At 36.3% G+C, this 17,309-nt stretch overlaps 1 protein-coding gene across 9 annotated transcripts in view; it reads left to right on the forward strand.

Moving 5' to 3' along the window:
• Positions 1-17,309, forward strand: part of CACNA2D1 (calcium voltage-gated channel auxiliary subunit alpha2delta 1) — a 508,655-nt gene that overhangs the window by 297,963 nt on the left and 193,383 nt on the right. For all 9 annotated transcript variants that reach the window (XM_043462913.1, XM_043462905.1, XM_043462907.1 and 6 more), the window contains exon 5: positions 16,028-16,069. In XM_043462913.1, coding sequence (XP_043318848.1) covers positions 16,028-16,069 — 42 coding nt within the window. The remainder of the gene's footprint in view (positions 1-16,027; positions 16,070-17,309) is intronic.

Here is a 17,309-nt window from a genome sequence, read left to right on the forward strand (position 1 = left end):
TTTGCAAGATTTCTGCTCTCCACTGAAGCAACATCAGCCTCTTGTGATTAAAATAACTTCAATTAGTCAAGTACGTAAGCTGATCAATCTCTTTTTTCTCTCAATTTCTTGTTTAAAAACTAAGTGTTATTATTGAAAAGAAAAGCTATGACAAATCTAGACAGTGTATTAAAAAGCAGACATCACTTTGTCAACAAAGGTCCATATAGTCAAAGCTGTGGTTTTTCCAATAGTCATGTATGGATGTGAGGGCTGGACCATCAAGAAGGCTGAGTGCTAAATAATTGATGCTTTTGATATGTGGTGCTGGAGAAGACTCTTGGGAGTCCCTTGGACAGCAAGGAGATCAAACCGGTGATCAATCTCAAAGAACATTAACCTTGAACATTCATTGGAATTTCTGAAGCTCCAACACTTTGTCTACCTGATGCGAACAGCCGGCTCATTGGGAAAGACCCTGATGCTGGGAAAGGTTGAAGGCAAAAGAAGAGGGCAGCAGAGGATGAGATGTTTGGATGGCATCACTGAGTCTGTGGACGTGGACTTGGGAAAACACTGGGAGATGGTAAGGGACAGGGAGGGCTGGTATGCTGCAGTTCTACGGTCTCAAAAAGTTGGACACGACTTAGTGACTGAACAACAGCAGCAACAAAAATCATTATTTATGTTTAACCAAGCTGAGTGCCTTTTTTATTTTTAGGAAATATTTCCGTTTCAACCTTCTCTTAGTCTGTTCTATTTATATAATCACATCTCTAAAACAAATATTTTTTGGTTACTTAAGTAATGGCATTGATTATAATTGTATAAAATAGCCCTAAAATAATTTGAATACTAGAAAGTAGTAGTATACATTATCTATGTACATCTTAAAATTTCAAAGTTCTTTCAAATAAGTCAGAACTAAAAATTATTATTGCAACCCTTTGAAGTTGGAGTTCTTTGCCTAGCTAATAAATGAGACGACAAAACAACTTTGGCTGTATCCATTTACTTGTTTGCTGCCACAGACTAAGAATTGAACAAAGGAATAGAATTCTAAAGGCACTTTTTAGATGCTTTCGATTTGTGATGCTAGAGAAGACTCTTGGGAGTCCCTTGGACGGCAAGGAGATCAAACCAGTCAATCTCAAAGAACATCTTATTTGAGGAACTGAGCATGGTCCACAGAATTCCTTTTCCCTGTCCCTCCTTTTAAAAGTTTTGCACAACAGATGAAATGCATTATACTCCTTAGGACTATGTTGAGTCTTTTGGATTACTTGAGAATCTTTTGGATTATGACTTTCATAAGTTAACATTTTTAACAATCGTACATGTTTTAATTAGAGATAAGTTATATCTGAATCAGTGAACAGTTTGAATTTAAAAAGCTCTTTGAATTATGACTTAATTAAATGCAATTACTAAAACTAGGCTGATGAAGTATATGCTACTAGGAAGCTTTTTGTTTCCAAAGCAGTTATGTATTATTCAGATGGAATGTAGTGCTTCGAAATGTCAGAAATTATTTCATTTATTTCTTCTGCAGTAACCTTTCTTTTTTGTACTGTGAGCAAAATTATTTTCACAGAGAGGTAGCTCAGATTATTTAAGCTATAATTTATCCCCTAGAAAAACACTGTGATTTCTACTCCAGTTAAATAAAACTGAATGGCATTGCATTATATTAATGAAAGGAAGCAGCAGTTGATCTAGAGCAGTTCATTTCTACCATAATAAAGGGAGTGTGCCAGAGCAGGTGTGGGAGGAGGCAAGGGGTTGATTTAAGCTAGTTTAAGGATGCTGCTCTCTCAGAACATCCATCCTCAGAAACAGTTACTAATTTTCAGAGATGAATGAATATACTTTGACGTGACATTTCAAGAAATAAAGAAAAATAACAGTATAGAAATTATTCTTATGCTTTTGCATGTTTCTACAGAAATATGTCAGAGACATTTCCAGTGTGGCGGGGACCGGGGCCAGCGGGGGTGGGGGTGATTGGGGAAGAACTAGCTTTGTCTCTGATTTAAAGAATTGAAAGACCGTTGAGTTTTGTTGGATGTTCAAATGAGAAGAGAAGCTAAACCTATCAAAGCCTCATTGAGCAAAATAGGTGGCAGACAGCTACTGGGTCTTATGTAATCTAAAGAAAAACAGTTACTTAGTGGACACATCAAAATATATAGATGGAAGAATTCTGGAGACCATGGTTGTCCAGTGACTCATTTAAAATTGAAGAATGGAAGCCTCGGGAAGTCACAATGCCAGCTAGTCAGTGTTTAAAATCGCTTGTTGATTTAGCCACGTGCTCAGTAAATATTTCTGATATACTCATTGTGTGACTGTGGTAGATGTTGGTTTCCTGCCCGCAGCTCTTCAGAGCACACACACAGTTGTCTAGCTTCCTACTCTAAGCATCCATAGATTTTTGCTTGAGGGCTTTCTGTGGAGTCAGGAATTCACAGAATTCAACACTTTCAACCAGTGATGACTGGTGTGGGTGAATACTAGCGATCTTCTCACTCTTCGGATATAGCAATGTTGAGCCATGTTTGAGAGCATCCTAGCATTCTTGGAGGAACTTGATTGGCTATCTGCTGTCTAGCACACCTTGTTTTGAATTGCTTTACCACCATGTCTTACTTCCCCACCACCATGTCTCACTTCCCCACTTTCCTAGCAGTATTTTCTGGGATCCCCTCCCTAAGTAAACAAGTTTCAGTGTCTGCTCATACAGTGCTAGAACCCTCTGTTAAAGACCTTGTCTGTAGAGGATAAAGATCATTGAGCAGAGGAGGACAGGCTTGTTCAAGGGTCATAGGCACCTAACTGTGATGGACCTCCAGCCACATGTGGAGTGCAAAAGTGATGGAGACTGTCCCCTCACAGGGCTCAGACTGCAAAAAGGGTTGTAGCTGATCTTTGGATCAGATTTTCACTCATTAATTCCATGCAATACCCAGTATGGTAGCTACTGTTGTTCTCCCTGATTTATAGAGGATAAAAATATCAGATGGTGCTGTGAGAAACATTAACAGGGATACCTAACTTTGATTTGAATTAGAAAAGCTTGGGAAGTTGTCCGCAACAAAGAAAAATTCCTGGCTATAATTTAGGTGTGGAAAGAATTTATTCCAGAATCTTAGGAATGGTAGCGCATTCTGGTCTGCTCCCAAATTTCTCTCCAAGGACCCGGACCAGTTTTTGTGAAAACCTTACATACTCTAAGTGTACGTGCCCAAACCCACCTCCCCAAATTCCCTGAAATTAGTCTGAACAAAGGAAAAGAAAGATACAATCAGAGTTAACCTGTGATTCATATGCCTTAAGCCTAGGTAGTTAGCAGTGGACAATTACCAATAGGCCTGTGGTCATACCCCAATAAGCATAATAGAATTAATGATTCTATGGTTACACAGATAATTAGGGTATTCTTAGACTTCCCTGGTAGCTCAGGCGGTAAAGCGTTCTGGCTGCAGTGCAGGAGACCTGGGTTGGATCGCTGGCTCAGGAAGGTCTCCTGGAGAGGGGAGTGGCAACCACTCCGGTATTCTTGCCCACCCCCCAAAAAAAGGGGCTCAACGGGACATTTTAAATCTCAGGCGGAAAACTAGAAGATCTCTGTCTGTCTGGATTTATGTATGTCTCAGTGTGAGTCCTCTGTTTAGGAGACATTGGTGGCTCAGAGGTTAAAGCGTCTGCCTCCAATGTGGGAGACATGGGTTTGATCCCTGGGTCGGGAAGATACCCTGGAGAAGGAAATGGCAACCCAATCCAGTATTCTTGCCTGGAGAATCAATCCCATGATGGAGGAGCCTGGTAGGCTACAATCCACGGAGTCACAAAGAGTCGGACATGACTGAGCAACTTCACTTCACTTCACATTAGGTGTCAGAGAGTCTAGGTTTGAGTCCTGGGGCTCTGCCATCCAGGGGGTCTGCTTCTCCAGTTGGTATGTCGTTTCCATAAATACTGGGCATCTAGCTCAAAGTCCACAGTCCGGCCCAAGAAGGAGTCCTGCTTTCAAGATAGAGCCTGTTCTGTAGTTTCCTCCTTTAATACTACCTTTGGAAAAATTAACACGTATCTATTGCTAGCACATCATATGCTGTTAAGATCAAGTGCTGTGAACTTTGGTCATGAGTCAAGAAAATCTGTGAATTGTGTAAATCAGTAGGAAGAAGTATAGAAACTGCAATATTTTGGCAGATTAAATTTTAATGTTTTAGTTGATGATATCCCAGGCTTCATTAGAATCATAGATTAAAGGAAATTAAAACTAGGTCATCAGCATTTTAGATGTGTTTGTTCAGTTCTGGTCTAAATTTCCTGGGATATTTGGTAGATGAAAATAACATTTATTTTATTATATTCTACTTTGGCTTTTATCCTATAGTTTAAATAATGTATTTATTGATGTCCTTTGGAACACTAAAAAAGCTTACAGGTAGATTCTTATTAAAATTTACCAGATGAAGAAATAAGTTGCTGCACTTAATGTTTAATAGGAATTGATTTCCTCGGAAGTTCAAAAACATGAAACTCTGAAATCACAGTCCACTTGGAATTCCACCTTGATTTCTTATAAGAGGGAAACTAATCTCTATTTTAACTCATTTGAGGCTTTTTAGAAGTTATATACTTTTTCTATACTCTGATGCAGTGTATGTGCATATGTTTGTGCAAGCATTTATGGGTATGTGCATTTTGTTGTTATTTTTACTCCAGAATTTCTAATAGTTAGTTATAAGCTTGTGATAGTCACTTATCCATTATCTATCTGTTCAGTGACAGTTCATACATTTCAGACAGTAGTATTGAATATACACATAATAGAACATTATCTTAAATCAAAACAACTTAACAGTCCTGCTTTAAAACACTGCATTTTCTTATGTCGATGAAATGAACATTTACATAGAAAAAGAAGAAAAAGAAATGCAAAAAAGCAAAATGGCTGTCTAAGGAGGCCTTACAAATAGCTGTGAAAAGAAGAGAAGCAAAAAGCAATGGAGAAAAGGAAAGATATTCCCAATTGAATGCAGACTTCCAAAGAATAGCAAGGAGAGATAAGAAAGCCTTCCTCAGTGATCAAAGCAAAGTAATAGAGGAAAACGAAAAAATGGGAAAGACTAGAGATCTAGTCAATTAAATTAGAAATACCCAAGGGACCATTTCATGCAAAGATGGGCACAATCAAGGACAGAAATGGTGTGGACCTAACAGAAGCAGAAGATATTAAGAAGAGGTGCCAAGAATACACAGAAAAACTGTACAAAACAGATCTTCACGACCCAGATAACCACGATGATGTGATCACTCACCTAGAGCCAGACATCCTGGAATGCGAAGTCAAGTGGGCCTTAGGAAGCATCATTATGAACAAAGTTAGTGGAGGTGATGGAATTCCAGTTGAGGTATTTCAAATCCTGAAAGATGATGCTGTGAAAGTGCTGCACTCAATATTGCAGCAAATTTGGAAAACTCAATAGTGGCCACAGGACTGGAAAAGCTCAGTTTTCATTCCAGTCCCAAAGAAAAGCAATGCCAAAGAATGCTCAAACTACTGTACATTTGCACTCATCTCACACGGTAGGAAAGTAATGCTCAAAATTCTTCAAGATAGGCTTGAACAGCATGTGAGCTGAACTTCCAGATGTACAAGCTGGCTTTAGAAAGGAGATCAAATTGCCAGCATCCTCTGGATCATCGAAAAAGCAAGAGAGTTCAAGAAAAACCTGTATTTCTGCTTTATTGACTGTGCCAAAGCCTTTGACTGTGTGGATCACAATAAACTGTGGAAAATTCTTAAAGAGATGGGAATACCAGACCATCTGACCTGCCTATTGAGAAGCCTATATGCAGATCAGGAAGCAATAGTTCGACCTGCACATGGAACAGCAGACTGGTTCCAAATAGGAAAAGGAATATGTCAAGACTGTATATTGTCACCCTGCTAATTTGACTTCTATGCAGAGTACATCATGAGAAACGCTGGGCTCGAGGAAGCACTAGCTGGAATCATGATTGCTGAGAGAAATATCAATAACCTCAGATATGCAGATGACACCACCCTTATGGCAGAAAGTGAAGAAGAACTAAAGATCCTCTTGATGAAGGTGAAAGAGGAGAGTGAAAAAGTTGGTTTAAAGCTCCACATTCAGAAAAATAAGATCATGGCATCTGGTCCCATCACTTCATGGCAAATAGATGGAGAAACAATGGAAACAGTAACAGATTTTGTTTTTTGCAGCTCCAGAATCACTGCAGATGGTGACTACAGCCATGAAATTAAAAGATGCTTACTCCTTTGAAGGAAAGTTATGACCTACCTAGAAAGCACATTATAAAGCAGAGACATTACTTTGCCAACAAAAGTCCGTCTAATCAAGGCTATGGTTTTTCCAGCAGTCATGTATGGATGTGAGAGTTGGACTATAAAGAAAGCTGAGTGCCAAAGAATTGATGCTTTTGAACTGTGGTGTTGGAGAAGACTCTTGAGAGTCCCTTCGACTGCAAGGAGATCCAACCACTCCATCCTAAAGGAAATCAGTCCTGAATGTTCATTGGAGGGACTGATGCTGAAGCTGAAACTCCAGTACTTTGACCACCTGATTGGAAGAGCTGACTCATTTGAAAAGACCCTGATGGTGGGAAAGATTGAGGGCAGGAGGAGAAGGGGGCGAGAGAGAATGAGATGGTTGGATGGCATCACTGACTCAATGGATATGAGTTTGGGTAAACTCGGGGCGTTGGTGATGGACAGGGAGGCATGGCGTGCTGCAGTCCATGGGGTTGCAAAGAGTTGGACGTGACTGAGCGACTGAACTGAACAGAACTGAATGAACATTTTCTTTGGTGAACATTATGTGTTTTTTTCATCTAGGATGTAGTTCCAGTTGTTTCATGAGTCTCATAATAAGTGTTGCTTGGGGCATGAATACTTGAACATACTTGTAATTAGGTCATTAAACATAGTAAGACACCTGAAGTTATTCTCTTTTTCTTAGGTGACTCTTAGATGACTATGCTTGTTGATTTGTTCATGTAGTAGGCCGGGTCTTAAGTAATACTTCAAGTTACAAGCATCATAGTAGCAAGTTAAAACTATACTGCAAATATGCAATCTAATGGCAATTACCTGACAAATAAATGTAAAATGGTGCTTAGTAAAAGAAATAGAAGCAAACTTTCTTAAAAAAAAAAAGGCCAAAATTAGTTTCTAGTTTTTTCGAGTAAGCTAAAGAAATTAGTATTGAATTCCGTTCACATTTTAAAGCAAATGATAAAGCAAAGTTAAAAGAACAAATAAGATAGCTAAATGTGCTTTAATGATTATTAAATAATCTATTAAAAGGTGGATGTTGCATATATAAAGGACTCACTGTCCCTAAGAAGTATATCATTCTGCATTCCCATATAGCAGGACAAGGGAGGAATAAGTACTCAATTAGGTATAAGAAGACCTCTGTTAGACTGGGTTTTACTGCTGTTAGTCTTAGCTTTCGAATATACAAAATTGAGATCGACAGTATCTTACTCACTATTTAATCTTAACAATTACGTTCTCTAAACAGCACATGTTCTTAGGCCTCTAGCATAGAACTTGGGATGTGTACAAAGCTCAATATATATTTATTCTTCCGAATGAATGTTGAGAGTTCAGAGAAGGACTAAACAATTTGTTTCTTCATTACAGTCATTGAACAGCATCTTAGCAATAGTATGCTACTTTTGTCTCTTTTATAGAAACTGTGGTATTCAAGCATATAATCAAAATTTATATAGTCATTTCATGTTGTATCATGCAACTAGTTTCTAAAGGCTAGTTACTTGATATAAAGAAATCGGTAAACCTTCTTTGAAAGATAATTATTATTTACTCATTTACTTCTCACAAAATATTAACTTGACACTAAGAGATTTTTGACCTTTAGTTCATTAGATAAGTGTTTGAAAAATATTAATGGTTTTTCTTTATGTATGAGCTAAGAAAATTTTCATCTCTTGGCTGCTTCGATTTTTTGTTTTAATCTTCTGCTAGAATTTTAAATGCTAGACCAAAAAAGAAGTTTTACGCCATAAGACTTCTGGATTTTTATCCCATAAATCTTTGCAAACCACTGAATGTAATTAAAGAGAAGATGGACACACAGGAAAGACAAAGGATGAAGGAATGGTACCTTTCTGGATGCAGGAGGGGCTCACATCCAGGACATGGAGAGGGGAGTTCATTCTAGAACAGTTATAGTCTCATAAGGCCACCAACAGAAATTAAAATTCAAGCCAATACTATTGCCTGTTAGGCAATTTGAACAGGAAATTTGAACAAAAAAGCACATTGTGTTTGTATTGGTACTATCAGTTGTAGGAGTGAAAAAACACATTCTAAAAACCTTAAGGGAAAAAAAAAACTTACTATAATTAAGAAGCCAACAGATAGATGTAGCCTCTAGCACATAAAGACTGAGGCTTTAAGCATTACAGCATTTGCAGCCATAACTACTCTTAGGGAATTGTATTTTTATGAAAAAGAAATAGTGATATGAGATTCTATTTTTGGATAGACTTAGGCACCTGTTAATTTCTGTGGTCAAAGAAATAGGATGGTATGATTTGCCAGCTATCAGAATCACATGATTGAAAGAAACAGTTTCCCAAAGATAGAAGAGTTTCTGAAAAATAAACAAACAAAAATTACAGACCTAAGCAAACCCACAAGTGTACTATAGTTATTCAAAGAAAGAACCACCAACTCTCTTGATGTGAGGACAGCATGTATAATTTTTACTGGCAAGATTCCACAGTTTAGGTGTTAGGATGAACAAACAAATGTTGGTTTAATACAAAGTTGGAGTTTTTCTAGACAGAAGTAGATGAGGATGGATGTTTAAAGAAGATGTGGGGTTAGAAAGAGTATGCTTAGAATCACAGAGAAGGTTGGATCATAGGAACACAATAAATGGACAGATTGCATATTGTTATTGTTCAGTTGCTAAGTTGTGTCTGACTCTTTGCAACCCATGAACTCCAGCCGGCTAGGCTTTCCTGTCCTTCATTATCTCCTGGAGTTTGCTCAGACTCGTGTACATTGAGTTGATGATGCCATCCACCCATCTCATCCTCTGTTGTCCTCTTCTTCTTTTGCCTTCAGTCTTTCTCAGCATCAAGGTCTTTTTCAGTGAGTCAACTCTTCGCATCAGGTGGTCAAATTATTGGAGCTTCAGCATCATTCCTTCCAATGAATATTCAGGACTGTCTGAGAACTAACAACTACCCTTTGTAGTAGACTTGTTATTATTCAGTAGCTCAGTTGTGTCCGACTCTTTTGACCCCATGGACTGCACACTTTCTTATAAATCCCCTCATTTATCAGATTAAAAATAAAAATAACAGCCAGTAATACCATTCTGCTATATGGAATCTTTGAAGAAGGGACTTTACATGAGTTAAATAGACTCAAAACATAGTATGTGATCTAAGAACATAAAATTGTAAACATTTACTTTAATTCATATGCAATTACCAGATAAAGCTAATAGATAAATTCTAGGGATATTCCTGACTTTTATGTTTCAATTTGTAAAACAATAGCTGATAATTTGTAGGGGGGGACATACAGGCACTGTGCTCCGCACTTGACGTCAATTCTTTATTGTCTCTTACACATAATGTGAATCACGCGCTTTCAATCTAGTGATCTGGGAATGGATCTGTAAATGGACCTGTGCCCATGTTTTTCTTTTTTTCTCTTCATAAACAACATTTTCATCATTCCAAACCCTAAACGGATATAATGGCATAAAAAAAACAAAAACAACCTTTTTTTTAAGAACCACTGTCTTTAGTGCTTCAGCTACTTTTAGCTATCTTTGGAAACTTCACTTACGTTCACACCACCGCCCAAACACACACGAGGATACACAAAATCATACACATTCTGCCTCTCTCCACCGCCCCCCCCCAACCGCCACCAAAACATCTTCCTAAGTTGTTTTATTCACACAGTGCTATAATCAGTGCTGCTGGTTATCCCATCTCATGCACCATGGTTGATTTGGGCACAGTCAGTAGTAGTGGTGTGTCTGGTTGTATGCATGTGTGCGAAGTCACTCCAGTCATGATGGACTCTTTGTGACCTTATAGACTGTAGCCCACCAGGCTTCTCTGTCCCTGGGATTCTCCAGGCAAGAATATTCGAGTGGGTTGCTAAGCCCTCCTCCAGGGTTTCTTCCTGACCTAGGGAATCAAACCCATGTCTCTTATATCTGCTTCATTGGCAGGCTGGTTCTGGTTACCAGGTCAAAGTGTTACTATGATATGTTAATCAAAAAGTATTTGAAATTTAAATGATTTGAACTAAACAGTATGGATCTTGTTTGGCAGGAATCATTAACACAACTCCTTTGTAACACAGAGTATCCTTTATGTTGGGCTTTCCTTGTAGCTCAGTGGTAAAGAATCCGCCTGCAATGCAGGAGATGCAGGAGGAATGGATTCTGTCCCTGGATCAGAAAGATCCCCTGGAGGAGGAAATGGCAAACTGTTCTGATATTCTTGTCTGAAGAATCCCTTGGACAGAGAGGAGCCTGGTGGGCTACAGTCCATAGGGTCACAAAGAGACACAACTGGGCACAGTACACACACACACACACACCCCCATACACACACCCACCCTTAATGTTCATCCTGTTGACTTCATATTTGGAGCTAAAGAAAGATAAAATGAAAATGAGTTGTTTTTTTTTTTAAAGTGATTTAGCAGGCAATAGAGTTGCCCCAAATTTTTCATGCTGTGGATCATATGTACAGTCAAGTGTATAAGCCAGAAAATAAAATTAGTAACTTGGAGAGGAAGTTAATATCTATTTGAGTTTTAAATGTGTCATATATTTCAGATATTGGCTATAAAATCCTAATTTTTGGTTCCAACACTTAAATCTTATCCTTGGCAACATATTATTCCCAGATTGAAGCTTTGTGCTTATGGTTCAGGTTTTTAACATGAACTATTCATCAGAGGCTGCATTTTATAGGCAAGTGGCATGCAAGGTACTGTCATTCACAGTATGTTTTTATGATGGAATGGTCTATCTTGTCCAGATTGAATTTTTGACTCCCAGTAGACACTGGGACACTAAAGTCATTTATCTGTCAGCTTGCTAGGGGATGTTTTAAATTTCAGTAAACAGCAATATTGTATTAGCATGAACCATTTGGGTAAATTTGTTTCAAGGAGATAATAAATAACTAAACTACTTGGTTAAAAATCAGAAACAATTTGTTCCTGTCATCTGGTGGTGTTTAAATTAGGAAAAATAGCTCTCTAAAGGTGTAAGTAATCTATGAATCTAGTTTGAGGCTCTTGCTAGCTAAATGCTATCAGATTGCACATAATGCACTGAAATCCACGGATATCCCCCGTGTTTGGGTATAAAATTCCTTCTAAGATGATGTTATTTAATAATTTGCATGAAAATGTTCAGCTAGAAGGATAGCAGGGAAAGAAGATTGACTCAACTCTATAATCTGTGCCAGCGATAATTAGTTTATATGCTATAGTTTTGCAGTCTTAAATGATACTGATATAACTGTGTACCTTCTGGAAAAGGGACTGAAAGAATTTTGAGTGATAGAATGGGCAAATGATTTAGGACCATACACACACATGTGCAAACACACATGCTTGACTTGATCAAAGGAGGAGGAATGTTTCAATATCTGAAATTCTTCACTGTCACCTGTTTTAATATCTAGGAAGGTTTTGTGTTATGTGGTCATACCATCCATGTATGATAAGAGATATTCTTCAGTTATAGCAGATTCAAGCAACTGGCCCAATTGCCTCCATATCTTGTCACATGTGAATCAGGAGGGCCAGAACTTGACTCTTAGGTCAGGGTTAATAGTCGACATCTTTGTTGCCCCGGCATTTAGCACAGAGTGACGTCAGAAGAGTGCTGTTGAATGAGTGGGGTGTGTGGCTTCATCTCCTGGTCAGGAGAACTCAGTAATCTTCCTGTACTAAGTCTAGGTGAGATGGAGCCAGAAGCAGGGCAAAGGGCACTCAGCTGACTGATACTCCTGCCTCTCCTCCAGTTTCCCCCACACAGACCATTAACTGTTAGCTGTTTTTAAGCAATATCTTTCCCTAATTTTCTTTTAGCATAGAGTTCATTTTAACCAAAATTTATCCCTCTGTAAACATCAGGGCATAGAAGTAGGCCTGATTCATTGTGAATTGTCCTTTATTCCTGGAAACTGTCCTTTAACCCAATCATCTAAAAATTGTTTCTGGATTTATTCTGGTGATTCAGTGATTTATGTGGTTTGATTTCAGACTGATTTAGTTTAATGTAGCTGCACACATCTGAAAATATATATACATATATACACACACACATATATATAATAGCAGAGCTAATATGTACCTCTATGAGGCAGAAGAGATGACTCTAAATGAATGTGATATGAAAGAGAATTAGGATTATCATTATTATTAAAATTATGATTTATCTCAAGTCTATATTCAAAATTATTTGTGAATCAAAGAATTCTGAAATTATGTAAACAAAAGCCATAGTAAAGCAAATCACTGCAATTTTCCACAAGAAATTATGATGAATTGTGACCTAAAATGTTTTTATATAGTTACATAATTTAAAGGTCGCATGGATATTTGCCATTTATTTTAACATCATGCTGCCATGTAGGTGGACTAGGTTGACAGATTAAATACAGAGTTACAGTTTTCCCAAATCCTGATGCCCTGTGGTGATTTATCTTTACTAAAGTTGATCAATTTAGCTTTTCTGTTAGATAAAATAAGGGAATAATGCAGTGTACATGCTATCAATGCAGAGTCTGAGGTTTGAGAAAGGAAAGTGTACTTAAAAAGGTTAAAGAAAAGCTTCTGAGCCAAAAGCAATATCACATCTATTGAAGAAAAGAAATTTTGTTTTAATACAGTGGACATAATCAGTTGCACATTCCACTCAGGTCTGTGTTCTCTTATTGAAATGCGATAGCCTGTCTAAGCATATGTGTTTGATTAAGTACTTCCGAGATATGTTGTTGTCATATAAAAAAGACACACTTGTTTTTCTTTGCATTTATATTTTGACTGGCATTCTTGATCCCAGCTTGTGCCTCATCCAGCCCAGCATTTCTCATGACGTATCTGCATATAAGTTAAATAAGCGGGTGACAGTACAGGGAAACAATACAGCCTTGACGCACTCCTTTTGCTATTTTGAAAAGACCCTGATGCTGGGAAAGATTGAAGGTGGGAGGAGAAGGGGACGACAGAGGATGAGATGGTTGGATGGCATCACCGACTCAATGGACATGAGTTTGGGTAAACTCTGGGCGTTGGTGATGGACAGGGAGGCCCGGCATGCTGCAGTCCATGGGGTTGCCAAGAGTTGCAACTGAGTTACTGAACTGAACTGAACTGATATTTTGACCATGTTAGACTTGGGCTTTGTATAAAGCAAGAGCTCCTTAAATGTAGAAATATAAACTACCTAGTCACAAGAAGTACTGATGTTTGGCATGCAGTATTACTTTATGCCTAATACATTTTGTTTTCAGTTTGCTTAAAAAAATTAAAAAAAAAAAAAAAAGCCAGGTTTGGCATTATATGTCTGATGATTTTCAGAAAATTGTCTGTAAATCCATACATAAAAGTTACATACAGTTAGCAATACCCATTTTCAATAACAATTTTAGCAGCAATATAGAGCTTCTAAAAGAAAGGGCAGTAGTGAGGTTTTATATAAAGTATAATATAGTAACAAAGGAAAAATACTGAAATTCTCAAAAAGATTTTTCTCTATTTTAATTTTTATTTCAACTTCAGTCACAGTCTATCTTAATGGAGTCAAATACTTAGCTTGAGTTAAAACTAGTGTTTCTTTATCACACCTTACCCTCTTCTAACACTGTGTGTGATACTCTTCATCTTTTATATAATAAATAAATTCTCTTTGTTACTGTGACCATGTGTCACACATAAGAAAAGATTTTAAGTAATTATTGTAGTCCATTAACTCTGGTTCCATGGACTAAGTGTAATCCTAAATAAATGAATTATTTTATATAGTTATCTGAACATTTTATTTTACCTAAAAATAGAGGTGGGTATCTTTAATTCACTTTGTGTCTTTCTTGGCACAGGTGTATTTACAAATAGGTGGTGAAAGAGTGTTGAAAGGATGCTACTGAACTGCATGAAATTTAATACTATTTTACCTTGTTTTCGAAATGTTCCAATTTGGTAAATATAAGTAATCAGTTGGCAAACATAATATCTAAAATGAAGTAAACTTATTCAGTGTTTTAACTTTTGATAGAATCCACAATCTAAATTGAAAATTGTCTCCTAAGTATAAATTACAGGGTTCCATGAGGGATCAATAAACTAGTAATTGGATTTGAGTCTCAGGAGAATTCCAGAGGTTCTCTTGATTTATGTATGTGATGAGTTCTGATTTGTATTTTACCTTTGTTACAAACCTAATGCTATCAGTAATAAATGTTCCAGGACATAGAAGTTTTATGTGTGTGGAAATTCTCTGGCTACTTATTCTTTTTAAAAAAACTAATATTAAATGGTAGTTTTAAAAATGTTAATGATGCTAAATGAAATTAAAACTCCCAAGTTTCGTTCAGTATTACAAATCACATATTCTTATATTTATGTATGTAGTGTTTGGTTGGTTATTTGGTCTTCAGAGAGATCTGTATTTTATAAATCTTCACTATCATATTATGTTTCTCAAATCAAAAAATAGGCAGAATCTGTGCCCCTACCCAAATCAAAACAAAACAAGATCTCAATCTCTTCTTCTTTTGGAGATTATAATGTGCATTCATACACTGAAGCTGTATGAATTACTGCTGAAAAGAGACAATTTTAACTTTATCATTTATTCTGAAATCATGACCGTAGAATAGTTTTGCCTATAAAAAATCTATTACATCTTTAAGAACTAGTAATTTTCTTTAGAACATACTTTAAGAAGCACTAATTTATTCTATTTTCCCCAAGTAATTAAACAAAATTTTATCAATTGTGTTTTTGTTAATAAACTTTTGGATTATCCTTGTTTGTAAATGTTTAAGAGACAGAGATAAGTACACTTTTACATGATACTCAAAATACAAAAGACATACAGAAGATGAAGAACACGCATCTTCAATCAGTTCAGGAAAAGAAATTTTTAACAAATCAGTATATACATATTATTTTTAAATTGCATAGAACTAGCCTTGTAGATAGAACAAGAATTTAAAATTCCTTGATAGTTGTTTTATCCACTTTCCTTTCCGTTTTTCCTCTGTAACACAATTTATGTCCATAATTTATATTTATGACATATTCAGCAACATTGATAGCTAGTAGAAATGTCCACACACATTCATTCTTGAAAAGTTAACACTCATTTGCTACTTTAGTAGAATATGAGACCATTAAGAGTGTTGGATAATCTGATATTTTTGCTGTCTAAATTCACAGACAATCTTGATTCCTTATCTGATTTTCCTGAAGAAATTCCTGCTAATGTCATGCAGTTACACTTTTCTTCAAAGAATAATATCGACACGATTTATATATTTTTAAACATCATGGTTTTAGCCAAATTTTAACAAGCCAGTTATTCAGTTGTCTAGAATTATCCTATCTATCATTTCATGATTTAGGTGAAAGAGACAGAGAGAGAGAGAGTGTGTGTCTATGTATAAATTATTTGCGTTAAGGATTTTTCAATTTTTTCTTGACAAATTGACCTCAGATTTGCACTAAGGTATTTCGCTCCATTGCAAGATGTGCTTTTCTAATATCACTGATATAGTGTTTTAATATGTTCTTGTAGAAAATATTGGCTAATATTTATGGGTCTTTGTGGAATATATCATAAAAGGAATACTATGTGGGTCTTATTATTTCATATGTGAATAAAATATACTTAATATTTGATCCAATGTTTTTCTGTTTTTAATCAAATCAATAAAGCATTCCTTTTTCCTTTTTTTATAGAGCAATGAAGTTGTCTACTACAATGCAAAGGATGATCTTGATGTGAGTATTAAAAGTTTTACATTACATTGCATGCTAGACTTAACTAGACTAGGGTGAATGGCTTTCTTAACAAGCTGACCATGTTGTATATTTAGTTGGATTCATGTTTCCATCCAGCTTTAAAATCATAGTTGCTTATAAGCACTAACAGCTATTTAAATTCAAATTGGTTTTCTCTCATCTTAGATGTGCTACAGTTAATTCTGTGATCCAAAAATTTCATTTTAGTTCTACATATTCTTGAAATCCTGCTAACTTCATCAGGTTTGCTGGAGTTGGCCCATTTCATGTAAAATTTTTAAAAATTTGTAAAGAATTGTAAGATAATATATTTTACAATTTACTATAACTTTTTTGGGGTAGTTTAAAGTGCTTTAGATATGTTAATAGTATTGCTCTTGTAGACCCTTAGATGGTGAATAAAAATGAACTGTGTTTTATGATTGGTATATTGGTTTAGCTATTACAGAGAGACTGAAATATGCTAAACTGAAAATGCTAAAGCAAAACAAAAGATTATTCCTCTCTAATGGCACTTTCTGTGTGCAAGGCCTAATAGAGCAACTCTCTATAATCCAGGCCCTACAAATCTTTCTCTCATGATTTTTTCCTCTCCTCAAAATAGCTTTTCTATTTTATGGTCCAAAATGGATGCTGCAATATCCAAAATGATATTTGCATTCTGTACATGAGAAAGGAGTCAGATGGCGCTGAAGGTCATATTCCGGAAATTACAGAAGACGCATCTGTCTGCACCTGTTGTCTACTACTTCATTACTAGTGTTACCTAGTTGCCAGAAGATGTGCAATGTAATTCCCCATCCTCCTCCCACCTTCCCATAAGCATGTTGGCAAATAAAATACAAAGTTCCATTACCAGAGAGAGAGTAGAGAGAATAGTAGTCGGGAGTTAATTAGTAGTTTCTATACTTAACTTCAGTTTGCTCTTCCTGGCATATTGAAGTTAATGCCCACATCTACCCCTTCAATTGAGTGACTTCTATAAACTTATATTAATATAGTCAAATTCTTCAACTTGGAATGGAGCAGAAAATTCTCACTTATAGTAAAATAATTATAACATTTTGTGCTGTATTTAGTATTATTTAGTTCTTAATGCATATGTATTGATCACTGTGACCAAAATGTTTTCTGCAATAGAAATACAGTCTTTATTTTTTTAACTAATTTATTTTTTATTGAGGGATAATTGCTTTACAGAATTTTGTGTTTTCCGTCA

The sequence above is a fragment of the Cervus canadensis genome, chromosome 3 (assembly GCF_019320065.1).
Source record: "Cervus canadensis isolate Bull #8, Minnesota chromosome 3, ASM1932006v1, whole genome shotgun sequence".
NCBI lineage: Eukaryota > Metazoa > Chordata > Mammalia > Artiodactyla > Cervidae > Cervus > Cervus canadensis.